Source organism: Capra hircus, chromosome 8, assembly GCF_001704415.2.
Source record: "Capra hircus breed San Clemente chromosome 8, ASM170441v1, whole genome shotgun sequence".
NCBI classification, from domain to species: domain Eukaryota; kingdom Metazoa; phylum Chordata; class Mammalia; order Artiodactyla; family Bovidae; genus Capra; species Capra hircus.
The window spans coordinates 96,449,596-96,477,545 of NC_030815.1; the positions used below are offsets into that span (position 1 = coordinate 96,449,596).

Consider the following 27,950-nt stretch of genomic DNA (forward strand, 5'->3'; position numbering starts at 1 on the left):
AAACATGCTTTAAATGATTTTTAAGTTATTAGCACTGCCACTTGGACTATGACAAGAGTAAATGATAAGTAGTGATACACAACACACCTTGTTGCTGAAAGTAGCAACCCACACATGCAAGTGGATTCGTGATTTTTTTCCCCTCATTTTTCAGCCTAAGCATGAAAATTCTTCTTTCTTCCCAAATCACGTTCCTGGGGCTTGACATGAAAGGTGCTAACCTCCCAAAACATCCCGCAGCTCTTTGACCTCATCATAGCAACAGTTTCTGATCTCAAATACATTTGCATTGTAGCATGATCTTTTAAGTTTCTGATTTTTCTGTCTTTCCAGCTGAACAGTTCCACAGTTTATGCATTCCACTACCTGACCTTGGGTAATTGGTTTTTCCATTCATAGAAAAGGAGAAAGTGAAAGCACAGACAACAGGTGGTCACTAAAGCCTTTTCTCAGAGTTATGATTCAGGAGAACTGGGAAGTTCAGAGTCTTATAAATGAAACTGGGTTTCTGGAGTGGACAGAGGAAAGGCATCTTACAGTGTTTCTGGTTCTATTTCTCAAAGGCTTTGAAGCATATAATTAGTTGCTCCTGAATCCCTGTGGCTGCAGTGCTTCACGGCTTTATTTCTGGTCTGCAGTCCTTCAGTCAGGGAACAGTGTAGGTCCAGACAAGGCCTGCACGTTTTCACGTGGACACTTCCTGGAGACAGTTGGGATTTTGATTGAAAATACTCATGCTGCAAGCAAGCTTGGAGAACAGTGCTCCTCTGGCTAACCTGGGTGCAGGTTGGTGGTGGCAGGATTGTGGAAGCACCCTCCAGCAACCCAGGGTGCCTCCCTTCTCCTGTTGGGTCTGGGCAGTGAGTGGGGAAGACACAGCATGAACCCTGGAATGTAACCTTTCACTTTCACAGGAGGAAAACAGAGGCATAATGGGCCCCTGGAAATTCTAAACACAGAACATGGTGGGCAGATGGTAGAAATTAAAATTGGTGATTTTAAAGAATTGAAGTATAGTTGATTTACAATGTTGTGTTACTTTCTGATATACAGAAAGTGATTCAGTTATACATATATATGTATAATATATTCCTTTTCAGATTCTTTTCCGTTAGAGTTTATTATAAGATATTGAACATATTTCCTTGTGCTGTACAGTAGGACCTTGTTATTTCATATGTAGTAATTTGCTAATCTCAAACTCCTAATTTATCCTTCCCCCCACTCCCCTTTCCCTTTTGGTAACCATAACTTTATTTACTATGTCTTTGAGTCAGTTTGTTTGGTAAATAAATTGACAATTGCTGTTTTTAAGATTGAGAAAGAGCAGCCAGTGGCCATTCTTTCCATTTCCCTGTTGTCAAGTGTATATTCCCAGCCTTTCACAAGATCTCTGGATTTTCCTTAAAAATGTCTTCAAGAGTTTATATAACATGAAAGTTAGGTTTTGGGTTTTCCATCAAAACCCCACCTCATGAAACACCCAGCCTATAAATGTAAAGTGAACAAACCAACCAGTGGTAATCAGTAGTACTGCAGAGTCATGGAAAATTGGAATAGCCTATATCATTCAGGTATGACCTAAATCAAATCCCTTATGATTATACAGTGGAAGTGAGAAATAGATTTAAGGGACTAGATCTGATAGATAGAGTACCTGATGAACTATGAATGGAGGTTCGTGACATTGTGCAGGAGACAGGGATGAAGACCATCCCCATGGAAAAGAAATGCAAAAAAGCAAAATGGCTGTCTGGGAAGGCATTACAAATAGCTGTGAAAAGAAGAGAAGCGAAAAGCAAAGGAGAAGAGGAAAGATATAAGCATCTGAGTGCAGAGTTCCAAAGAATACCAAGAAGAGATAAGAAAGCCTTCCTCAGCGATCAATGCAAAGAAATAGAGGAAAACAGCAGAATGGGAAAGGAGAAGGTAATGGCACCCCACTCTAGTACTCTTGCCTGGAAAATCCCATAGATGGAGGAGCCTGGTAGGCTGTAGTCCATGAGGTCACTAAGAGTCGGACACGACTGAGCAACTTCCCTTTCACTTTTCACTTTCATGCATTGGAGAAGGAAACAGCAACCCACTCCAGTGTTCTTGCCTGGAGAATCCCAGGGACGAGGGAGCCTGGTGGGCTGCCGTCTATGGGGTCGCACAGAGTTGGACACAACTGAAGTGACTTAGCAGCAGCAGCGGCAGCAGAGATGTCTTCAAGAAAATTAGAGATACCAAGGGAACACTTCATGCAAAGATGGGCTCGATAAAGGACAGAAATGGTATGGATGGACCTAACAGAAGCAAAAGATATTAAGAAGAGGTGACAAGAATACACAGAATAACTGTACAAAAAAGATCTTCATGACCAAGATAATCACAATGGTGTGATCACTCGCCTAGAGCCAGACATCCTGGAGTGTGAAGTCTAGTGGGCCTTAGAAAGCATCACTACAAACAAAGCTAGTGGAGGTGATGGAATTCCAGTGGAGCTATTTCAAATCCTGAAAGATGATGCTGTGAAAGTGCTGCACTCAGTATGCCAGCAAATTTGGAAAACTCACCAGTGGCCACAGGACTGGAAAAGGTCAGTTTTCATTCCAATTCCAAAGAAAGGCAATGCCAAAGAATGCTCAAACTACTGCACAACTGCACTCATCTCACATACTAGTAAAGTAATGCTCAAAATTCTCCAAGCCAGGCTTCAGCAATATGTAAACCGTGAACTTCCTGATGTTCAAGCTGGTATTAGAAAAGGCAGAGGAACCAGAGATCAAATTGCCAACATCTGCTGGCTCATGGAAAAAGCAAGAGAGTTCCAGAAAAACATCTATTTCTGCTTTATTGACTATGCCAAAGCCTTTGACTGTGTGGATTACAATAAACTGTGGAAAATTCTGAGAGAGATGGGAATACCAGACCACCTGACCTGCCTCTTGAGAAATCTGTATGCAGGTCAGGAAGCAACAGATAGAACTGGACATGGAACAACAGACTGGTTCCAAATAGGAAAAGGAGTCCGTCAAGGCTGTATATTGTCACCCTGCTTATTTAACTTCTATGCAGAGTATATCATGAGAAACGCTGGGCTGGAGGAAGCACAAGCTGGAATCAAGATTGCCGGGAGAAATATCAATCACCTCAGATATGCAGATGACACCACCCTTATGGCAGAAAGTGAAGAGGACCTTAAAAAGCCTCTTGATGAAAGTGAAAGAGGAGAGTGAAAAAGTTAGCTTAAAGCTCAACATTCAGAAAACTAAGATCATGGCATCTGGTCCTATCACTTCATGGGAAATAGATGGGGAAACAGTGGAAACAGTGTCAGACTTTATTTTTTGGTCTCCAAAATCACTGCAGATGGTGACTGCAGCCATGACATTAAAAGACGCTTACTCCTTGGAAGAAAAGTTATGACCAACCTAGATAGCATATTCAAAAGCAGAGACATTACTTTGCCAACAAAGGTCCGTCTAGTCAAAGCTGTGGTTTTTCCAGGAGTCATGTATGGTTATGAGAGTTGGACTGTGAAGAAAGCTGAGTGCCGAAGAATTGATGCTTTTGAACTGTGGTGTTAGAGAAGACTTGCGAGTCCCTTAGACTGCAAGGAGAGCCAACCAGTGCATTCTAAAGGAGATCAGTCCTGGGTGTTCTTTGGAAGGACTGATACTAAAGCTGAAACTCCAGTACTTTGGCCACCTCACGCGAAGAGTTGACTCATTGGAAAAGACGCTGATGCTGGGAGGGATTGGGGGCAGGAGGAGAAGGGGACGACAGAGGATGAGATGGCTGGATGGCATCACCGACTCTATAGACCTGAGTTTGAGTGAACTCTGGGAGTTGGTGATGGACAGGAAGGCCTGGCGTGCTGCAATTCATGGGGTTGCAAATAGTCAGACACGACTGAGCGACTGAACTGACTGACTGAACTGAGAGGTTTCACATTAGGAGGACTAATCACATTAGGTGTTAGCTTATTTGGGAACAAACCCATATTCATCTGCCTGCCAAGGCATCATCCTGGATGGTGTTGAGAGTCTAGTCTTCCGAGGCCTGTTTGACCTTGAATGGTCTGGAGATATTGTATTGGGACTAGGAGATGGGGGTGGGGGGTACTTGTTTGATTTGTAGATTTATCTCATGACCTTTTGAAATAGCATTTCTTTCTAGTTAGTTCAGAAGCTTTCTCTTCTGCTTTTGATTTTGCTGATTTGGTCAGTAGGAAAAAAAAATATTGCTAATAATCTCACTATCGCAGCTGTATTTTTAAATAAAGTAGATAGGAGATCAAGGCTGTTAACTTTAAATCATCATTTGGTAGCTATCAGTGTCTGGTTTAGCCTTTTAGGGTTGCTGTTCTTTCTGGGTTGATGAAACAGTCAAATATGCAGGAGCGTATTTCTCATCTTTGTTCCCATCTTTGTTGTTGGCTTCTCAGAGGATTACCATCTGCTGCAAAAACATCCTTGGGTTGATGAATGGGTCATCCTCAGGTCCAGCTTTCCTTGTCTCTCTCCTCCCCTCTTCCGCCTCCTCCTCCTCTCGCTTCTTGCCCATGTGTCCGTCCTCAGTCTCATAAACACATCAAGTCTCTGTGTCTTTGATTGTTGAGGCCATGCTGGCAATTTCTGTTTTCTTCTTCTGTCAACGTCTCCAGGAGCAATATGTGCACAAAGACAAAATGCCTTTCAGAGGAGGCTACATCCTCATTTCAAGACATCAAATTGAAGGCCGTTCAGCCGTACCTGACGCTGGTTCTATCGGCAGCCTGGAGATTAACCTCTTCCAAGGCTCTGCGCTATTTTTGAGGTAGAGTCTGCAACAACATTAAAGCTAGAACCCATTAGGAAATCACTTTCATCATCTCTTCTTTTTCCAAATCAGGGCCTTTTTTTTTTTTCCTGATCTCCTAACCCTTTAATCTCCTTTGTAGCAGAACAAGAAGGCTGTTGATTTGTGTTTGCATCCAGTGAAGTCTGAATCCTTGATAACAGCTTTGGAAGACACCAAGATATTAGAGACCCATGTGGAGAGATGAGTTTCATCTCTGGGTGGAGGACTTAATGCCGAAGGTGTCCTGCTTTCCTTGAGCAGAACTGTCATTTTTTGGGTGGATGTAGTGAGAATGAGGCTCAAACTTTCCAAAAGACACACAGCAGAAAGCCTTCTGTTACATTATGTCTAAAGGCTTGAAGTTTTGAAGGGAAGAGATTTTGTTTTCCTCTCGGCTACACAATGGAGCTTTCAGAGAACCTCTTTTAAAAGGAATAGCTACAGCCTTTGTGTTGAAGGGTGTGCCTGTTGGCAGGGTCTGCTGATGCAGACAGACTGGCTGGTGATTAACAAAGGTCATTAGACTTTGGAATCCGGCAAGCAGAGTCGGATGGTATGTCTTCTGTGTGTGGAAGGACGACTCCCAAGAAGCCAAGGCATTCTGGAGGTTCCCCCCCTCCAGCACACCCCCAAAGGCTGCTGGAGAACAGGGTCATGTCCAGGAACGTCCTGCAGTAACCAGGGCTGTGCTGGGATGAACGTACCAGCCCATCAATCATGGGATAAAAGAACCTTCGGGAGATCCTTGGTGAATGACATGTGAGGAGGAGAAAGGTGCTGCTTTTTCGGGAAGGAGTGAAAACAGTTCCTTCTTTGTTGAGAGGAGGAGGGCAGAGGAGGGGCCCAGACTGCTCCTCTCCTGTTTCCTCTGCCTGTCAGCCTGGCAGCATCCATCCCAGAGAAGCCATGTTGTGCTCGGAGGGGAAGCTCTGAGCTAAAATGGCCGCTCCTAAAGCTCAGAGGACTAGGGCAGCTTAGTGAGTCTTAGAGCTTCAGTGACGCAGGAGCTCCTATCTCTTGAAAGTGTGATAAACACATTCAGCAGAGCTGTGGCTTGTTTGGCTGAGATGAAAGGACTAAGCTGGGGGGATGGGGAGCGCACCCTGGATGATCCGCCTTTTTGCTGTGAAGTGTTCTAAATGCAGGAGTCGTCTGCACTATGGAAAAATTTGTTTTCAGGTCTAATGGGCTGTGCGAAAAGGAGAAGTGGGGTGGGGCGTCCCTGTCGGCTGTAATTTGATCCAGAGCTGATAGCAACCTCTTCCACACAATTTGGGTTGGTGCTGAGACAGAAAAAAGCTGGTGTGGCCTGGAACATGGAGGCTGAGTTAGCTGAAAAGAAGTCTGGTGCACAGTTCAGGGTTTATTGAAAAAGGAGAAACTGCTGGGTGAGAGAAGGTAAATAAGTGCCTCTCGCCCTACGAGCTCAGGCTGTCCAGAGCTGGACTTGCCAGGAGTTATTTTCACAGGCTATCAGCAGGAGCATTCTTTCAGAGAAAATCCTCCTGTCATAGCGCCTTTCACTACATTGACAGAGTCCTCAACTTTATTCCCCTTGCAGAAATAATTGATCTTTTACAATAAAAGTATAGGAAGGTGCTAAATACGATCAAAGTAGTGAAAGGTTTGGCTGTGGCTTTTGTGCTTGGACATCTGGTTCTAGATTTCATTGGCTTCGTAGAGTCTGCCATGAGCTCAGTGAAGTAACTCCATCATTAGGATAATAACAGGGTATCTCGATTCAGGATATACATGAAGATAGGAAGGGCATGCCTTCTAATACATTTTTAACTTCTTAATGGTGAGTCTCTCCATTGAGTTTATGGGAAGCTCTGTGTATCTTTCAGTCACACAGTAAATAGCAGGGCAAAAGTGGCCAGGGCAAGTTTTGCCTTATTCGAAATCAGCTTCCCAGCTTTTTATGCCCAAGTATGTACTTCACATTCATAAAGGGGAAAAGTGGAAAAAGAGGAGGTCCTGCCTTAGAAGCCCTTCTTCCAAACCACATGTGTTTCTGTTGCCTTAGTGTGAATTGAGGTACCAAGGTGCAACTTGAAACTAGAAACTGGATTGTCATCTAGAGTTGGTTGTTTGAGAATCTCATGAGAAATATTTTATGACCTAATTAGATTGGAGAAGCTGTTAGGTTATAATTGGTAGGTAGTAAAAAGCAAATAACCATTTAGCTCATGAAAAAAAATAAAAACCCTGTGTAGGAAAGGGAAGGAAGAAGGAGGTGTATCTTAATATCAGTTAAGATAGTAGAAGAATGAAAAGTACAGTAAAAGCTTTTTCCACTGCTACTCTGAGGTTCCACACTGTTTCACCATTGGCTGGTAAAACATTGATGTTCTTGTATTAAAACTGCTAATGAAGATTGAAGTTTACTCTTTATGGGAAGTCTCTTTACTTCTGAGAAGATTCCGGTTCAAAAAGAAAATAGGTCTCAGCCAGAATCAAAGTCAGTATTAACTTACCGAGAAATCTGAAATCAGTCAAGACATTGAGAAACTACAACAACTTTTGAAATATTAAGGGTTTTTGTGACAAATGGCATTTGAAGATATATCAAGCTAGAAAAAGTTTATCTTTTTTTTTTTCCTCCTTTCTTTGAAGTTATGATGTCAAGGACACCATTCCTATTATGTCTGATTTCCTTTCTTTGACCACTGTTGCATCTGGCAAAGTCCAGTGAGAGAAATTGGCTGATACTGGAATTCCTCCATTAGTGGACTCGTAGCCCCACCAGCTTGGGGGTATGCAATGAGTGCAGGCCTTAAGACGTTTTGTTCTGCCTTCTGCCCCAGGTTCCTAATGTGAGAGAGTAGACCCAGATGATGGAGGTGCTTCAGTGTGATGGCTGTGACTTCAGAGCCCCATCTTATGAAGATCTCAAGGCACACATCCAGGATGTCCATACGGCATTTCTGCAGCCGACGGACGTTGCTGAAGATAATGCGAATGAGTCACGATCTGGGTCCATGAATGCCAGTAACCAGACAGAGGTGGAGTTTTCATCTATAAAGGATGAATTTGCAATCGCAGAGGACTTAACAGGTAAATCTGTCCTAGGATTGATGCGTCTGGTGTATTTCACTACCCTCATCTATTTTGAGCCTATAGCTGTAGTTCTTTTTTAAAATGTTTTGACAGGAAAGTAGGGTTTACTGGTGGGCATGAGTAAGGAGGCGACAGCATCAAGACTCTAATGAGTGCAGAGCCCGCCATTTGTCCAGAGGGCCACGATAAGGGGTGTATTTGACCCCACCACCATCTGGGATGAGCCACTTTTCTGCACCATATTTCCAGATTCGTCTGCAGGAAACTTAGTAAACCCCCACTTCCTGGAGGAGTGGCTCTTCTAGTGGCCTGGGAACTTGAACTTGGCCCTGTGGAGGGCCTCAATCACATACTCCTTGTTCTACAACTTGGTATGAATGGATATTATGACTTGGCCAATGTGAACCCTGGCCACTGTGTCTTGGGGCTTTCTAAAGTCCCAGCACATACCCTGTATGGAGCCTGGCTTGGGGTTGGCATGCCAGTCAGGAATGTCCCCTGGAGGGGACTGTCCTCAAGTTCCTTAGAGCAACCTGTATAGGCAAAGGCTGTGTACCCTACTGAGGCAGCTGTAGCCATGGTTCTTGACATGCACAGCTCCTACAAAGTTTCTTGCTCCTTGTGAGCCATTTTTCTTTTTTCTTTCGCTGCACCATGCAACTTGAGGGATCTTGGTTCCCTGACCGGAGATTGAACCTGGGCCATGGCAGGGAAAGTATAGAGTCCTAAGCCCTGGAGTCCCCCTTTGTGAGCCATGTTTGTGATTTGGGCATCATGTTTCTCTTATTGAGTAGCCCAGGCAATAGTCCTTTCAGCTTCCTTATGTCTCTTCGCTTCCTTTCAACTTGGAGCATAAGGTAGTATCTTGGAAAGTTCTAGAATGAATATCGCAGTTTGTGAAACTTGCAGAGCTCTGTGGTGCATAGAGATGAGGGGAGTCTTGCACCTGAAGCCGAGCACTGCCTTCCATCCATGAGAGGCAACATGTGGATGTTCATTAACACCGTTACTACTCTTCAGGGCCTCATCTTGAGATGTTAGGCCTTTTGAATGTGATGTTTATTAATGAAGAATAATTGAAAAGCAAACTGGATTTGCATGATTGAGTTTCTTGATTTGCTTTTGCTTTGCTCTTCTCTTCCCACTTACCTTATGCTTTCTCTTTAGGTCAAAATGCAGCTGCACTGGGGACTGGAAGTTACTATGGCCATAGTCCAGGATATTACAGTCAGCATATTGCCCCTAATCCCAAACCAACAAACAAGTTTTTTCAATGCAAGTTCTGTGTACGCTACTTCAGGTCAAAAAACCTCCTCATTGAACACACTAGGAAGGTCCACGGAGCTCAAGCTGAAGGGAGTTCAGCCGGACCCCCTATTCCAGGATCCTTAAATTATAATATCATGATGCATGAGGGATTTGGAAAGGTCTTCTCTTGCCAGTTTTGCACATACAAGTCACCAAGGAGGGCAAGAATAATTAAGCATCAGAAGATGTATCACAAAAACAATTTGAAGGAGACCACTGCTCCCCCCCCTGCCCCTGCTCCAATGCCAGACCCGGTGGTCCCACCCATGTCCCTGCAGGACCCCTGCAAGGAACTGCCAGCAGAGGTTGTGGAGCGCAGCATCTTAGAATCAATGGTCAAGCCACTGACCAAGTCTCGAGGCAACTTTTGCTGCGAGTGGTGCACTTATCAGACTCCCCGCCGAGAACGCTGGTGTGACCACATGATGAAGAAGCACCGCAGCATGGTCAAGATCCTGTCCAGTCTCAGGCAGCAGCAAGAAGGGACAAACGTGCCTGAGGCGCAGAACAAGAACGACCTCAGCCCCACTTCTAACTCCACCTATTTGTCCATGAATGCTGCCAGCCGGGAGTTACCCAACACTAACGTCTCCAACTTCAGGGGCTCCATCGGCAACTCCATCATGAGACCCAATTCTTCTTCCACTTCCAAGTTTTCGCCCATGTCTTACTCTCAGATGAAGCCGAAGTCACCTCACAATTCTGGCCTCGTTAACTTGGCGGAGAGATCCCGTTACGGAATGCCCGAGATGACCAATTCTTCTGCTGACCTGGAAACTAACAGCATGCTGAATGACTCCAGTTCTGATGAAGAGTTAAATGAAATAGACAGTGAAAATGGCTTAAATGCTATGGATCACCAGACAGTAGGCATGTCTGCAGAACAGCTGATGGGCTCAGATGGCAACAAATTATTGGAGACCAAGGGGATCCCATTTAGAAGATTCATGAATAGGTTCCAGTGCCCCTTTTGTCCTTTCCTCACCATGCATCGACGTAGTATTTCCCGTCACATAGAAAACATCCACTTATCTGGAAAGACAGCCGTCTACAAATGTGATGAGTGTCCGTTTACTTGCAAGAGCTCGTTAAAACTTGGGGCTCACAAACAGTGTCACACGGGTACCACATCAGATTGGGATGCTGTGAATTCCCAGAGTGAAAGCATTTCCTCCTCGCTGAATGAAGGTGTCGTGTCTTACGAGAGCTCAAGCATCAATGGCAGAAAGTCGGGGGTCCTGTTGGATCCCTTGCAGCAGCAACAGCCGCCCCCGCCTCCGCCTCCACCGCCACCACCACCTCCGTCACAGCCGCAGCCGCCGCAGCTACAGTCACCCCATCAGGTGCCAGCCCAGCCCCAGCTGCCCCCGCCGCCTCCCCCGCCGCCCGCGCAAGCCCCACCCCTGCACCCCTACAAGTGCACCATGTGTAATTACTCCACCACGACTCTGAAAGGGCTGCGAGTTCATCAGCAACACAAACACTCTTTCTGCGACAACTTGCCAAAATTTGAGGGGCAGACCTCAAGCCTGCCATTGGACAGCGAGACAGACAGCCACCCCTCTTCCAGCAACACTGTGAAGAAAAGTCAGACCTCAATTCTTGGGTTGTCCTCCAAGAACAATTTTGTCGCCAAGGCCTCTAGGAAGCTCGCTAACGACTTTCCACTTGACTTATCGCCCGTGAAGAAGAGGACCAGAATTGACGAGATAGCAAGCAACCTGCAGAGCAAAATTAACCAAACAAAACAGCAGGAAGATGCGGTGATCAACGTGGAAGATGATGAGGAGGAAGAGGAGGACAATGAAGTGGAGATCGAGGTGGAGCTGGACAGGGAGGAAGACCCACCGGAGCCTGTCCTGGAGGTGCCCACGCCCTTTTCTGCCCAGCAGATCTGGGCGAGAGATGCCCCTGAGCCCCCGAAGGAGCCCAACTTCAGAACTGTTGCTCATGACTACAATGCCACCAATGGAGCTGAAATAGAGCTCACCCTTTCTGAAGATGAAGAGGATTATTACGGCTCCTCCACCAACATGAAAGATCACCAGGTTTCCAATACGACTCTGCTCAACACCCAGACTCCGATCTACGCAACTGAGCACAATAATGAAAATACCGACTTTAGTGACTCGGGAAGGCTTTATTATTGCAAACACTGTGACTTTAACAACAAATCTGCCCGGAGTGTCAGCACCCACTACCAGCGCATGCACCCATACATTAAGTTCAGCTTCAGGTACATCTTGGACCCCAATGATCACAGTGCAGTGTACCGGTGCCTGGAATGCTACATCGATTACACCAACTTTGAAGACCTGCAGCAGCATTACGGTGAACACCACCCAGAAGCCATGAATGTCCTCAACTTTGACCACTCGGACCTGATCTACCGGTGTCGGTTTTGTTCCTACACAAGCCCGAATGTCCGAAGCCTGATGCCACATTACCAAAGAATGCATCCCACCGTGAAGATTAACAATGCCATGATATTTTCGAGCTACGTGGTGGAGCAGCAGGAGGGGCTAGGCACAGAATCCCAGACGCTGCGGGAGATCCTGAATTCGGCTCCGAAGAACATGGCCACGTCCACTCCTGTGGCCCGTGGTGGCGGTATGCCAGCTCCGTTCCCCAAAAACACTCCTTCCAAGACCTTTCCTCCAGAATGTGAAAATCAGAAGGACCCCTCGGTCAACACCGTTGTCGTGTACGACTGTGACGTTTGCTCCTTCGCGAGCCCCAACATGCACTCTGTGTTGGTTCATTATCAGAAGAAACACCCAGAAGAAAAGGCTTCCTACTTTAGGATCCAGAAAACCATGCGAATGGTGTCTGTGGACAGGGGCTCTGCCCTTTCTCAGTTATCATTTGAGGTGGGTGCTCCAATGTCTCCCAAAATGTCCACCATGGGTTCCCCACCCCCCCCACAACCCCCGCCACCAGACCTCAGTACTGAGCTTTACTACTGCAAACACTGTTCCTACAGCAATCGGTCAGTTGTGGGAGTCCTTGTCCACTACCAGAAAAGACACCCAGAAATAAAGGTTACTGCCAAATATATCAGACAGGCTCCTCCCACAGCTGCAATGATGAGAGGGCCGGAGGGGCCCCATGGCTCCCCCCGGCCACCCGCCCCTATGCAACAGCTCAACCGGAGCAGCTCCGAGAGAGATGGCCCTCCCGTGGAAAATGAGATGTTTTTTTGCCAGCACTGTGATTATGGGAACCGGACGGTCAAAGGTGTCCTCATTCATTATCAGAAGAAGCACCGAGACTTCAAGGCCAACGCGGACGTGATCCGGCAGCACACAGCCACCATCCGAAGCCTCTGCGACCGCAACCAGAAGAAGCCTGCCAGCTGCATGCTGATCTCCCCCTCGGGTGTGGAGCGGGACAAAACAAAACTGCGAGCCCTCAAGTGTAGGCAGTGCTCGTACACCTCCCCTTACTTTTATGCCCTAAGGAAGCATATCAAGAAAGACCACCCTGCCCTGAAGGCCACGGTCACGTCCATCATGCGATGGGCATTTCTAGATGGCTTGATAGAAGCTGGCTACCACTGCGAGTGGTGCATCTATTCCCACACAGAGCCAAGTGGCTTGCTCCTGCATTACCAAAGGAGGCACCCCGAGCATTACGTGGATTATACCTACATGGCCACCAAGCTCTGGGCAGGGCCAGACCCGTCCCCTCCCTCTCTCACTATGCCAGCTGAAGCCAAAACATACAGATGCAGAGACTGTGTTTTCGAAGCCCTCTCCATCTGGGACATCACCAATCACTACCAAGCATTCCACCCTTGGGCCATGAACGGGGATGAGTCGGTGCTGCTGGATATCATCAAGGAGAAAGATGCCGTGGAGAATCCCATGTCTTCCTCTGAAGACCTGGTGGGCCCTGTGAGTTGTGAAAACAGTATGCCCGGCCCGCTCCCTGAGCAGGAAGCCGAATGCCCCGAGGATGCCAGGCTTTCCCCTGAGAAGACGATCCAGCTTGCCTCAGCGAACCCCGCCATCTCCTCCACCCCATACCAGTGTACAGTGTGTCAGTCTGAATATAACAACCTGCACGGCCTTCTGACCCACTATGGGAAGAAGCACCCAGGCATGAAGGTGAAGGCTGCCGACTTTGCCCAGGACATCGATATCAACCCCGGCGCTGTCTACAAATGCAGGCACTGCCCTTATATCAACACCCGCATCCACGGGGTCCTGACCCACTACCAGAAGCGACATCCGTCCATCAAGGTGACCGCAGAGGACTTCGTGCACGACGTGGAGCAGTCCACCGACATAGCCCAGAACGACGTAGAGGAGACGAGCAGGATCTTCAAGCAAGGGTACGGCGCCTACCGCTGCAAACTGTGTCCTTACACACACGGCACTTTGGAGAAACTCAAAATCCACTATGAGAAGTACCACAACCAGCCGGAGTTCGATGTCTTTTCCCAGTCGCCCCCGAAGCTGCCCATGTCCCTCGAGCCCGAGATAACCACTGAAGTGAGCCCCTCCCAGGTCTCGGTGTTGGAGGACGAGGTGGGAGAGGAGCCCGTGTCCACGTCTCACTTCGCTACCTCGCACCTCGTGTCCCACACTGTGTTCCGGTGCCAGCTCTGCAAGTACTTCTGCTCCACGCGGAAGGGCATCGCCCGGCACTACCGTATCAAGCACAACAACGTGCGCGCCCAGCCCGAGGGCAAGAACAACCTCTTCAAGTGCGCGCTGTGTGCCTACACCAACCCCATCCGCAAAGGGCTGGCTGCCCACTACCAGAAGCGCCACGACATCGACGCCTACTACACCCATTGCCTGGCGGCCTCCAGAACCATCAGCGACAAGCCCAACAAGGTGATCATCCCGTCCCCACCCAAGGATGACTCCCCGCCACTCAGCGAAGAGCTGCGGCGCGCCGTGGAGAAGAAGAAGTGCTCCCTGTGCGCCTTCCAGTCCTTTAGCAAGAAGGGCATCGTGTCCCATTACATGAAGCGCCACCCGGGGGTCTTTCCCAAGAAGCAGCACGCCAGCAAGCTGGGGGGCTACTTCACCGCGGTCTACGCCGACGAGCACGAGAAGCCGATGCTGCTGGAAGATTCGGAAGAGAGAGGTGGCTTCGAGAAAGCCGAGGTGGAGGGAAACGAAGGGCAGGACATCGAGTGGCTCCCGTTCCGCTGCATCAAGTGCTTCAAGCTGTCCTTTAGCACGGCTGAGCTGCTGAGCATGCACTACACGGACCACCACAGCCGGGACCTCAAGAGGGACTTCGTCATCCTGGCCGGCGGCCCCCGGCTGCAGGGCTCCGCCTACCAGTGCAAGCACTGCGAGAGCAAACTGCAGAGCACCGCCGAGCTGACCTCGCACTTGAACATTCACAATGAGGAATTCCAGAAGCGTGCCAAACGTCAGGAGAGGAGGAAACAGCTTTTGAGCAAGCAGAAATATGCAGATGGTGCTTTTGCAGATTTCAAACAAGAGAGGGTAAGGATATGTTTTGATTTCCCTTCCCCCAGGAGGCCTCTCATCACTGGTGCCCACATGCACTTCTTCGCTGCCAGCCAAACCGCTCCGGGCTTCCTAGTGACTTAGCTTGCCAGAGAGCTCAATAAGTCAATTAAACATTTCGAGCTTGATTATCTCCCCCATTCTCTGCTCACCCTTCTCCACGGCCCCGGCCCCCCTCCCTGTGGTCCCTCCCAAGGCTCCCCAGGGGAGGGTCGGGTGGTTTTCCTGTATTATCCGAGGCCTAGTTCACGACAACGGCTCGCTCTCTTAACCAAGGCAGTTGTGGGCCATCTCTCGTGTCCTTAGTGCTTCTCAGCCACGCCTTGGTTTGCAATGTCGGCTCCACGAACCAGACATCTCCAGGAGTAGATTTTTGTTTTTCTTTAATTTTTTTTGGTCAAGAAGTTCACTCATGGCATAGCTCATGCAACGTTTCACCTGCGTAGTTGAACAATGGGTTTGAAAGCCAGATAACTGGGTGGCAGTGACGATGAGGCTTCTGCACCGAGAACTTCTCTCCTTACAAGTCATCACCTATTGGGGTTCCGGAGACTTTGCGTAGTCGGCAGCGCGCCTCGCCTCTGATGAATTCATTATGTAAAAATGCTCGCATATATCTCCCTTGGTTTTTAACCTGCTAATCTGCTGTAACGTAAAATCTAGTAAGCTGCAAGAATAAATGCCGGCCATTGAGGGAGGGCTTGGAGTACTGATGGCTACCACTGTATTTTACCAGCCTTTTGGTCACTTAGAAGAGGTGCCAAAGATCAAGGAGAGGAAGGTGGTGGGCTACAAGTGTAAATTCTGTGTGGAAGTGCATCCGACGCTCCGAGCCATCTGCAACCACCTCCGCAAGCACGTCCAGTACGGCAGTGTCCCCGCTGTGTCCGCCGCCGTGAAGGTGAGCACTGGGAAGGTCTGGATGAGAAGTCTTGTGTGTGAGCCATTTGCATTCCTAATCCACGCCGCTGCTCAGAGACACTCAGGAAAGGGAGTCCCAGACGTGGGCATTCCTGAGTTACACTGGGGTCGGTCTGGCTTGTTTTGATTTCTTTACAGGATGGATCTTCCTCATCTGTGGTTGCGTTTCGATCTGGTTCCCTTCCACGCGGATAGTTCAGTGGAAACAGAAGATCCGGGCCTCAGGATACAGGAGGCTTTGGGTCATCTTTCTGTGCTGTGTTTGTCTGCGCTTCCAAGTGTTTCGAGCTCTTCAGAGGAGCCCCGTGGGTTCTCTCCCCATCCTCTTCTGCTCCTCCCACTGCCTAACTTCTTGTCTGTCTTTCTCCCATGGTAATGGTACAGAGAGCCCAGGAGAATCTGTCTTTTAACTTCTTATTCTGGGTCCTCGGAGGAGCATTAAGAAACGTTAAACCTAAAACTGAAAGCCTTCAAGTCACAGGTGGCCCTGTGAGCCCTTTGGCCTGATTTGTCCCCTTTCCCTATATGTTGCTGACAAGCGCCTCCCCTCTGCCTCCGACGTGTTATCAGGTCACCTGTTTTGAACATCACAATCTTAAATACTAGCCACTGTTGTAATAACCAAGCCGCCATCCCTGCTTTCTAGGATATTGTTAGCCACCGATCAGTTTCAAGCAGAAAAGTTAGTTCAGGGCTCTGCCCTATCTCTTTGGATACATGAATGTGTTTTTGTCTTCGGCCCTTCTCGATCTTGCGTCCTGTTTTGCCATCGTGGCCTGGAGGTAAAGCTTCCGCTTTTCCCATTGAAGACTTGGAGCCTTCCTGCTGGCGACACAGCCGTGAGTGGTGCAGGGACCAGCAGTGGCCAGGCCATCCCGGTGTGTCCCAGGATAGGACACCGCCATCGTGGTGTGTCCCAGCCTTGCGTCCCCGAATCGCTCCAGGGAGACAAAGCACCTCTTCCTGGGTAATCAGTAATCCAAGGAACCACCTCAAAACATAAGCAACTTAAACCCAGGCTTCTCCTTAATTTTTGTGTTGACTTTATAGCAGCCTTTGGTCAAGGGATGACATCACCATCTGTGGGCTGGAGTTGAGCATGGTGGCAAAGAGCTGGATCTTTCAGTTTCCTTCCTCTCCTGAGGGTGTTCCAAGCCTCCTAAATGCCCAAACCATTCTGTTTTTCCTTCTTCCTGCCTCTCTTCCTTCCTCAGAGCCATAACCCTAACCTGCTTTGTATCAGTTTCAGTAGGATCCCAATTAGAATTTTCTTTGTCAGATGGGAGATAAGGGAGTGAACTGTCTTCAAAAGTGGGAGAGCCCCTCCCTCACAGTTCTCAGACAGTAGCAACCTATGTCCAGATGTTGCCCTCATATCACCACCACCACATGAGGATGGCATGTGGCTGTGCCCTTCCTCTAGGGGGAGCCAGAGAGGCAGGGGAGGAAGCCTCGCCAGGAAATGCCGATGAGTTTGGGAGAATGAAGGGAGAGGAGGAGAGCTGGGGGCAATGATGTTGGATATTTATTTTGTTGGTGGGGCATGTGTGTGTGTGTGGTTCTCTTAGCAGGAGGCTGAAGACCCTTCCCACTTGTTCCTGGATGGACTGGAAGCAGCCACAGATGCCGCTGGCGCCCTGGTGGACCGGGTGGATGGTGAACACTGCTTGCTTGATGGAATGTTGGAGGATGAAACCCGGCCGGGGGGATACCATTGTAGTCAATGTGACAGAGTGCTGATGTCCATGCAGGGGCTGCGTTCTCACGAGAGGAGCCATCTGGCCCTGGCCATGTTCACCCGCGAGGACAAGTACAGCTGCCAGTATTGCTCCTTTGTCTCTGCTTTCAGGCACAAGTAAGTGCTCACCGAGGGTCCGCAAGTGGCAACTGGGGAGGGGCGCAGAAGGCCCGAGGGGTTGGAGGAGTCGCAAGACCCCTTTCGTGGTTCACGCCCACTGTTTAGTTGGCTGTGTTACCTTGAGCCTCAGTGACCTCATCTGTCAAATGGGGCTGAGAACAGGAAACTGTTCACTTGATACCAGACTTGGCAAAATCAAGCATTTTTTGAAAAACTGGAGTGTACTTAATTTACAAGTTTGTGTTAAGTTTCAGGTACATAGCAAAATGATTCAGTTACACACACACACACATACCCAAATAAGTACACATATTCTTTTTCAGAATAGGTTATTATTATTATAAGATACTGAGTATAGTTCCTTGTGCTATGCAATAAGTCCTCGTTTACGTATTTTATATATAATAGTGTGTACTTGTTAATCTCCCTACCCCACCCCCAACTATCCCCTTTGGTAAAAATAAGTCTGTTTTCTATGTCCATGAATCTATTTCTGTTTTGTAAAAAATTCATTTATACCATTTTTTAATATTCCACATATGAGTAATATCACATGATGTTTTTGTCTGGCTTACTTGGCTTCGTATGGCCATCTCTGGTTGCATCCATGCTGCTGCGTGTCGCCATTTCATTCTTTTTTATGGCATATGCCACATCTGCTGTATCCATTTATCTGTCAGTGGAAATCTAGGTTGCTTCTGTGTCTTGGCTGTTGTGATCATTGGGGTGCATGTATCATTTCTAATCAGAGTTTTCTAAATTGGGCATTAAAAAAAAAAAAAATGACGGTTTGGGAGGAATTGCTATGATCTGCACCAGGAAAGACCAGAGAGTACATGAATTTACTGGTGCGTCTGTCAAACATTCATCCAGGACCTAGTCATCATAAGAGGAAGTAAGTTTCCATTTGGGAAATTAAGTGGCCAGGGAGGTAAAATTAGGACTGGTAACCCATGTGACCAGAGAGTCATTGCTTGGCATTTAAAAACAAAACAAACCTGGAATGGTAAAGAAGTTTATCGATGCTGGAGAGATGCTTGAAATGCAGTGGGGTTGGGAGAGGGAGCTTTCCACTCCTTGGCACAGCTTTGAAATTGCACATTGGGTTTTTGTGTGAGGCCGTTCAGAGTGACAGGAAGAGGGATGGTTCTGAGATGCAACAACCTTTTGTTGCCTTTCTCTCACAACTGTATAAGAGAGAAATATTCAATAACATGTTCTACAGTCTTGGATGAAGGTGGCTGATTGTGAGGCTGACATGCTGTTTATTTTTATCATAATTGAAAATAACTGATGGGCTGTTTGCTTCTTCAAAAAGATAAAGTGCTAGTTAGTGGTTGTTGAAAGGCAAGAAGAGGCGATGCTTCTACGGAGGTTAGGGAGGGTTGAAATGGCTTTGATGATTAAACAGGACCTAGTAGTATCTAATCTTTGTCATCAGATTCATGCCCTGGCCTCAAACTAGTGTAGTTCTCACCTGTTGAATAAATGTTTGTTGAACAGTGACTCTCTTTTCTGACACACAGAACCTCAGTAAGTTGTTGTGAATAAATGAATATGCTCTGTTGTAAATGCTTTGGGGGGAATATAAAGATGAATAGGACATGGTCAGTGGTCTAAGGGAACTCAGGGTCTAGTTGGGTTATAAGTAAAGCAAGCATACAAATGACCTGAGGCACATGTCTTTAAAAAATGTATCAATAAAATGTACAAAGTTTCAAGGAAGAGAGATGGTACATCCACTTTTGAAGAATCAGGAAGATTTTATGGAACAGGGAGTTTGGGAGTCCAGTCTTCAAATAGGAAGGTGGGACTTGAAGAGTTTGGAAAGAACATACAGTATGAAAGGAAAGATGAGAGGCCAGGGTCCTGAGGAAGAAGGTGATGTTCAGAGGCACTCAGCTGTTGGACTTTCTTGGGTGGAGGCCACAAGATGCACAGGATCTTAGTTCCCTGACCAGGTATCAAACCCATGCCTCCTGCAGTGGAAGCATGCAGTCCTAACCACTGGACCGCCAGGGAAGTCCTTGGTTGGACTAACTTTTAAGTGATACAGTGGAAGGTACTTGAGACCATATTTGGGGTCTTTGAATGCGGAGTGCGTGCTTTGTAATTTACATTACTGGTAAAAGGAAGACTGTAATGAGTAGGACATCTTAATCACTGACATTTATCAAGCCTCACTGTGTGCCAGGCGTTGTGCTAAGTGCCTTCAAGCATTATCTCATTTTATTGTCAGAACAGCCCTATGAAGTATGGTCCCATTATTATCTCCATTTACGGACAAGAGAAGTGAGGCCTTTTAATGTAGAAAAGTTGTGTAACGTGCCCAAGGCCACTCGGCTTATGAGTAATAGCTGGTGTTTGATCCCAGGCGCTTTTGAGTTGGGAAAAAAAAATGGGGGAGACCAATTGGGAGGGTCATGATAGATAGCTGAGCCACCGGGTTAGAATGGAACTTTGGAAACAGTTAAGGGAAGGATGATCTTGATGGCTTGGAAAAATTGACTTCTTGGAGGGAAGATGGGACAGAGTACAGTACAAATGACATGAAGGTTTCCAGTCTGGTTGGCTGACAGCATGGAAGTGTTCTTTCTAAATACAAGGAAATGAAGAGAATGTGTTTTGGATTTAAAAAAAAAAACAAAACCGACACTTCTGTTTCGGGTTGGTTGAGTTTAAGATAGCTGAAGGACATCCAGAAGGAGGTGTCCTGAGGCAAGGGAAAAGTGCTGCTTGGGAGCTTGGGAGAACATTATATATTTAAATGCTAGGAAGCACCATTCCCATATGAGTCATTTAGAATGGAATCTAGTTCTCTGGGGCACTGATACAAATTAGAATGTCTTCCCATACCTTGTTTGGTAGATTTATTATTTTTTTTAACAGTAGTAATTATTATGAAATACTGGGAGTTCATTATAATAATTTCTGTATAAGTTGCTTCTGAAAGACTGGTATACAGCAAACATTGTTCTATCAGAAGGCAAGACCAGCCTTTGGATCACACAGCTTCCTGTAAACATACCTGCCCTGGGCCTCCATATTTATAAAGGCTTTGGGAACAGACAGCCCATCGCAGATAGTTCAGCTACTTCGAAAGCTCCTTGCCCTGCACAGGTGGTTCATGGTGGAGTTAAGATTTAAAAAGAAAGTCAGCCCTTTTTACATACAAAATTTCTCTAAATCTCATTTTTTGGGAGGAGGTGGGGAATAAGTTCAAGGCGTCTTTGATAGACACTCCTCACTGACTGCAGAAAACTTAAATTTGTCTGTATTTCACCTTTTGTTTTTGGATGTCCTCTTCTACTTTGCAATGCTTTAGAGAAGGGAAAATAAGTCTACCAAGACCTGTTTCCCCTGCCATGTCTCTCAATCCAAAAATATTTTTGATTTCTTCCTTCCTTTAGCTTCCCCAACTCTTGCCAATCTTTTTTTTTCCGGTTAAGTGCCATCCTTGGAAAGTAACAAAATTACTTTGAACAGCTTAGAAATGGGATTTCTGGAAAAGGGCAATGAGAAAATGTTGGATGCTGTTTTTAATCCTGTCATTTCCTTTTTTTTTTTTTCCTTCTACATCAAGTTTGGATCGCCATATGCAAACCCACCACGGACACCATAAACCATTCCGATGCAAGCTTTGCTCCTTTAAGTCCTCCTACAACAGCCGGCTGAAGACACACATCCTCAAAGCTCATGCGGGTGAGTTGTTGTTCGTTGTACACTAGTTCTCTGAATTTGAAACCCAGTAGTCTTTAGTGAGGGAAGTTTTAAGTCTCTTGCTCCCATACACACGAAAATAAGTTTTCTTTGAAATCGTCATGTATTCAGTTTTATCTCAATCTAATAAAAATTAAAGAATGGCCCAAAGGCAAAATAATACCGAGCCCCATGTCACCCATGTCATAGTCGATTGATTCAACTAATAGGTATCCACTAACAGACTTTTGCTACTCACGGGTTCTGTTTTTTTTTTTTTTAAGAGAAATTTCTAAATTCTATAGACTTTCTAATGGAAGTGCAAGAATTGGTACATCTACTAAAAGTAATTTCCAACTAAAATAAAGTTATAATCTTAGACATGTTGGAAGGGGCAGAGAGAAATCAGGATATCTGAGATTTCTCCTGAGATGCCCTTAGATGCATTTCCATGCCCCAGATAAGAAGAGACTTTGGGTCCTGAGTGTCCAGGAGCTGTGCTGATCTCTTACTCTGTCTTCTCATCGTGCTGGTTTCATGAACATCCCTTAACTGCTAGGATCTGCTCTAATAAGATGTGATATTCATCATCTGATTTAATCCTCAAAACAGCCCTAAAGGGTGGATGCTGTTGTCACTCTTCACTCTTCAGGAGACGCTACAGAGACTCAAAATTAAGTGTCCTGCTCATGTCCACCCTCGTGACTCAGATGGTAAAGAATCCACCTGCAGTGCAGGAGCCCCTGGTTTGATCCCTGGGTCAGGAAGATACCCTGGAGAAGGGAATGGCTAGCCACTCCATTATTCTTGCCTGAAGAATTCCATGGCCAGAGGAACCTGGCGGGCTATATGGTCCGTGGGGTCGCAAAGAGTCGGACACGACTGAGCGACTGACACTTAACACTTTGTCAGCCACAGAGCCCGTTCACTAAGAATTTGACTGCAGAACAAAAACCAAACATCCTTGCACTCACATGGTGCTACCTTTCTGTTTTGCTCTTCTCTATTTGGCATACGATGGAGATGCCCACAGATAGCTAATCAGAACTCAGCCGAGAGAGGAAAGAGGCCTGAGTAGGAAAGGCAGTGGCGAGGGGGCCCGGGGGCATTTCCCATGATTCCTCAGTCCTCTGAGGAGCCTGACTGTACAGTGGCCTGTGGCGCCCTCCCAGAGGTGTTGACAGCCCTTCAGGAACTTGCTTCAAACACAGAGGGAAATGGGGGAATCAAAACACTTTAGAAGAGCTACCGATACTATCAGAGATTCTTCTAGAGATCAAGACTCCTCCATGGGTTTCTTCAGCTAAGGTATTTAGAATACTAGTTGAATTCTTGGAGAAGGCAATGGCAACCCACTCCAGTACTCTTGCCTGGAAAATCCCATGGATGGAGGAGCCTGGTAGGCTACAGTCCATGAGGTAGTTGAATTCTAGTTTTATATTTTTTACTTTTTTATTGGCGTATAATTGCTTGACAATGTTGCATTAGTTTCTGCTGTACAATGAAGTGAACCAGCCCTATATAAACATATATCTCTTCCCTTTTGAACCTCCCTTCCACCCCTCCCCACCACGAATTCTAGCTTTAAATTTTTCAGTCAGCTAGAACTTTTCCGTCTCATTTATTAAATTCTATTGTATGGTTATAAAAACTCGTCTCTTCATCCCTTGTGGAAATAAGACCATCTCTCTGTTATTTCCTGAATGTTGGGTTCTGTTGAACTGTCTTAATGGAGTAAATCTGCTGAAGCCTTAAGTTCACAGCAGTTGCGGGGTGGCGTGGGGGGGTGGTCAGCAGATCAGCTGTACAGGCTCTTCTCTGTTAGTATTTTTATATCTCCCAGAACATTTTACTAAAGTCCAAGGAGTAAGAGGCTTTGGGGATCAAACCACTCTTTTCTACCTGGTGTATATTGTAAATTATTCAGCTGGGACACTATCTTCAGAAGTTTTTCCGATAGATCTCAGCCTTGTCAAAAACATTTTACCAATGGGAGTTGGGTAAGTGATTTGGCCTGTGGAAAGGACTTAAAAATAAAGTGCCAAAGGCTACACACTGACTCTAGAGCACAGAGCTGAAGCGTATATTCTTGGAGCTGACCAAGCAGACTGGCCTTCTGTGCTCACTTGTTGGCAAGAAGAAAGCGTCCAGAGAGAGTGGGAGCAATGTTATCTGGTTCTCCACACACCTTGGACCACTGGTATCTATGACACGGCTCGAGTCAAATCATTTTCCAAAAAGACTCTTGACTTGTCTGTTCTACTCAGTAGACTATTTTATTTTAAAGGGTAAAAAGTAGTGTGTACTAACTAGATACTTGGATTGGAATTCTCTCTCAAGTTATGCCACTTATGACCACCCGCCAAGGTTCATGTAGCCATCTTTGCACTGAAAAATTGAGAAGTGAAATAAGAAGAGCAGTAGTATATAAAATGACATATATACTTATTATTTTAACTGTTTATTAAAATGTTTATTTATTTGGCAGTGCCTGGTCTTAGTTGCAGCATGAGGAATCTTTAGTTGCAGCCTGTGGGATCTAGTTCTCTGACCAGGGATCAAACTTGGGCCCTACCAGGGAGGTCCCTGTATTTCTTATGTTAGTAAATATCATTGTTCATGCCGAGCATTATCCTGTAGCTCCCAGTCATGGTTTGAGGAGCGTGGAATTGTTTGGGTCCTCTGACTTCTTTGAGCTTCCCTTCTGCTTTGGGCTATAGCATGTTGCTTCATTCATGGTTTTGTGTGGGTCTCTTCAAGGCTTTCTTGGAAATGCATGCTGTGGGGTCATCAGTTGTAAAAAGGAGGCTGAATGCAGGACTTTGGATGCTGGGCTCGTCTTACATGAAACCACTCAGTAATTTTCCACTTAGTAATTAGGTGGCAGGAAGGTAACCATCACAACAGGGTGAAAGCGAGGATGGACGTTTACCTGCTCTTCCTTGCCTTGCTACAGTGAGCGTTTGTCTGTAGCATATCAGCAGCATCGTCCTCAGTTCTCATTCACAGGTCCTTTCCTCTGGATTTTACATTTTACCTTAAAAATAAATTTTAAAAATACGTGTTCATTAGAGAAAATTTGAAAATGAAAGAAGACATGCAGTAGCCATTCACAACCTATTATGTAAAGACACTGTTATTAATATTTGACAATATTTCCTTTCAGCCATTTCCTCTGTAATTATTTCTTATACTTGTGATTATAATTTAATGTATTATGCCTTTCTATTTATTTTTCTGAGTATCAGAATTTTATTTTCCTATGTATGACCAACACTTTAAGAATTAATTTTAATGAATAGTAATTTATCAAGAAGATATACCCACATTTACTTAATCATTTCCCTGGGGTTGGAGACTTAGGTTGTTTCATCCCTTTTTTAAGCATAAATAATGTATATTTCTAAATAGAGATTTCTAAGTATTAAAGGATATTTCCTTAATATAAACTCTCAGAAGTAGAATTATTGAATTTCAAGCCTGAGCTTTCTAAATTTATTGTTGTTAAAAGCAAAATTGCTTTCTGAGTTGATTGTACCAATGTTTTTCTGTCCAGTGACGTATGCATGGCCATTTTACACCCTGCAGTTCATTTAAAAGCTGGCTTAGGGCAAAAGTAAATCATATTCTCATTTAACTTGATCATATGATCTGTGCTGTATTTCAGTGGTATTAAAAACAATTAAAAGGAAAGTACTTTTAGAAAACAAACTTATGGTTACCAAGGAAAGAGGGGGGATAAATTGGAGATTGGGATTGACATACACACTACTATATTAGATAACTAATAAGAGCCTCCTACTGTTTAGTGCAGGGAGCCCTACTCAGTACCCTATAATGACCTATGTGGGAAAAGAATCTAAGAAAGAGTGTATATGTGTATATGTATAACTGATTCACTTCACTGTACAACAGAAACACAACATTGTAAATCAACTATATTCCAATTAAAATTAATTTGAATAAAGCAAAAATACTTATTTCTACTTAGGGAAGTGAAAGTCGCTCAGTTGTGTCTGACTGTTTGTAACTCCAAGGACTGTACAGTCCATAGAATTCTCCAGGCCAGAATACTGGAATGGGTCGCCTTTCCCTTCTCCAAGGGATCTTCCCAACCCAGGGATTGAACCCAGATCTCCCTTATTACAGGCAGATTCTTTACCAGTTGAGCCACAAGGGAAGCCCAAGAATACTGAAGTGGGTAGCCTATCCCTTCTCCAGTGGGTCTTCCTGACCCAGGAATTGAACCGGGGTCTCCTGCGTGGCAGGCAGATTCTTTACCAACTGAGCTATTTCTATTTAAATGCCCTTTATATTGAAAATATACAATATTTATTTTATAAAAATATAAAATAAATATAAAAATATATGAGCTGCACACAGATGCACACATATTTATATATTTATACACCTCTGTTGTTTAAGAAATCACTTTGACCCCTTTCTGTACTGTTGATCAGCTAGGGAAATAGAGTTTTGTTCTCAAGTTTGTGACCTGGTCCAAAGAAAACCCCACACATAGGATGTGTAAAATCCAGGAGGCCTAGAGTCATCGAGGAAGTGAGTTAATGAGGATGGCACAATAGTTTGCACTGAGTGACTTGGTGCTGGGAAAGCCACCCATCAATAAGCCACCCTTGGAATAAGAATGAAGTGTATTATTTTCTGTGGATGATGCAAAGGCTGAAATGAAAACTGAAAGAGTCACTGCTGTTGTACAGACAGAGGGAGAGAGAGGGGAAGACTTTCTGAAGGAGCTAGCTAAACATTTGATTTCAGGCTCTGCTGGAGAATCAATTATAGGCTCCTTGCCATAAACTGAGCATGGGATGAAGAGGGACCAGGTCACTTGATGCCGGAGGGTGGGGGTCAGGGGGTGTTGCCGAGGGGTTGGTCTGAGAGGTTCTCAGACCAGGCAGCTTGAGGCGTGCTCTCTGGAGTGAACTAACCGCGTTGTTTCCCCCCGCCTCCCCGCTTCTCCCCTGCTTCTCCTCTGCTGCCCCCGCTGTCTTCCTCCAGGTGAGCATGCCTACAAGTGTTCTTGGTGCTCCTTTTCCACCATGACAATCAGCCAGCTGAAGGAACACTCCCTCAAGGTCCACGGAAAAGCCCTGACCCTCCCCAGGCCACGGATTGTCAGTCTCCTCTCCTCGCATGCCCACCACTCCTCCCAAAAAGCCACCCCGGCCGAAGAAGTGGAAGATTCCAATGGTAAAACCGGGCTTCCAAGCGGGCATCGACCATTGGGGTGGGGGTGGACGGGGATTAACAGCCAGGCCTTCTTTTTAGAAGAAAATCGTACATGAACACGTGATGGTTCAGGTGAAGGAAGAAACGTGCAAAGGTTGGAACAGTATAGACATTGGAGGTGGAGGGTGAAGTGAACTGGGTGAGCATCTGTTTGGTTCCGAGACAAGACCTGTCTGCACGGCTGTGTGTGCGCAGCTTGTGGAGAGAGCACGTGTGTGCTGGGTTCGTGTTGAGTTCTTCCGCAGTGGTTGAGCGCAGGAAGGTGAGGAATGCTGGGCGTATTTCTTTGTTTACTTATTGGTATGTATGCTGTGAAGTGTTTGAGGGTACCAGATGTATACGTTAACACAGTTCAGAGTGGGAATGGAAAGGGTGAATGAAGGGGATGTGTTATTTCGGGGTCACCTTGTGATTTTTTTTTTTTCTTATGGCTGAAGAATGATGAGGAACCATCAGTTGAAGGGAGGGAGTAACTGCCCACTTTCGGAGCTTCAGGCTACATCCCGGAAGCCCTGGAGGGAGTTTCCTCATTAGTGGTGTAATCAAAGCTGTACGCCAGAGAGGAGAGCGAGATGGCCGATGTGGCAGAGCCGAGCAAAGGATGGTTTGTTTTGATCAGCCCAAGAAACAGAAGGGTGTTGATTGCTCACCTCAGATGACTGCAGAGTCACATGCTTAGGAGAGGAAGAAGTCTGTAGATTCTTGTTGCCGTAGGAGACCTAGGAGCCGCTCTCTTCCGTGATCTTCTGGTGTTGACTGCCTTCTGCAGCATCTCTGGTAACCAGTTATCTGCCGCCAGCCTGAATACTTCCCAGGTCAGGGAACGGGCTGTTTCCCAAGCAAGGCCTATCGTTATGTCCTTGGTAGGAGCTTAGAGGGCTGGCAAGAAAGTTCATGGGCTCTTCGGAACAAAGGCTTGGCTTTGAGTCTTACTTTGCTCAATGCCAGTTGTGTTTTCCTGGGCAATCTTAGCTTCCTACACTCAAAGGTCAAATTGGATGATGATACCTATCCCTTGATGGCCTTGAGAGATTAATGAAAAAAAGATATACATTTAATAAATGGTCATTTTATTCAGTAGTTTACATCCTTGGGTTGCAGTTTTGGTCTTTGAGGCCGAAGTATGAATTTGGGGTTATGTTTAATGTAAGGGTTTAAAAAGATAGACTTCTTAGGTTACCTGAAGATCTGACAGCCCCAGCATGTCCACGTGGTCTGACTGTCTGATTAGCAAAAGAGTAAGTGATGAACCTTCATTCACAAGGTCTGAGCAGAGAAAACTGGGAGGAAAAGGAAAGGTAAGTCCTGGGACTAAAAGCTCCCTTTGTTGAGTTGCAGAATTTGGTGGCCTTTCCTTTGCCAATCAGTAAACACCAGGTTAAACATAGTAACTCCTTGCTGGTATTCCTGTCTTAAAGGACTTCTGTTTAACAATGAAGGTTTGTTATGATGGTGGCTCCTAATGAAGTGAGCACACTTACCTCCTCTGCCGATGTGTGGCAATTTAGCCTGTTTGTTGTTGTTGTTGTTTT

The 27,950-nt window shown here is 45.9% G+C and overlaps 1 protein-coding gene across 1 annotated transcript in view; it reads left to right on the forward strand.

Annotated features, from left to right (window-relative positions):
- ZNF462 (zinc finger protein 462) overlaps nt 1-27,950 on the forward strand; it is a 152,584-nt gene that overhangs the window by 50,159 nt on the left and 74,475 nt on the right. The window contains exons 2-7 of the mRNA XM_018052556.1: nt 7,635-7,884; nt 9,055-14,666; nt 15,427-15,591; nt 17,363-17,466; nt 21,053-21,171; nt 26,188-26,379. Of these exons, the coding sequence (XP_017908045.1) occupies nt 7,662-7,884; nt 9,055-14,666; nt 15,427-15,591; nt 17,363-17,466; nt 21,053-21,171; nt 26,188-26,379 (6,415 nt within the window). The 5' untranslated portion in view covers nt 7,635-7,661. The remainder of the gene's footprint in view (nt 1-7,634; nt 7,885-9,054; nt 14,667-15,426; nt 15,592-17,362; nt 17,467-21,052; nt 21,172-26,187; nt 26,380-27,950) is intronic.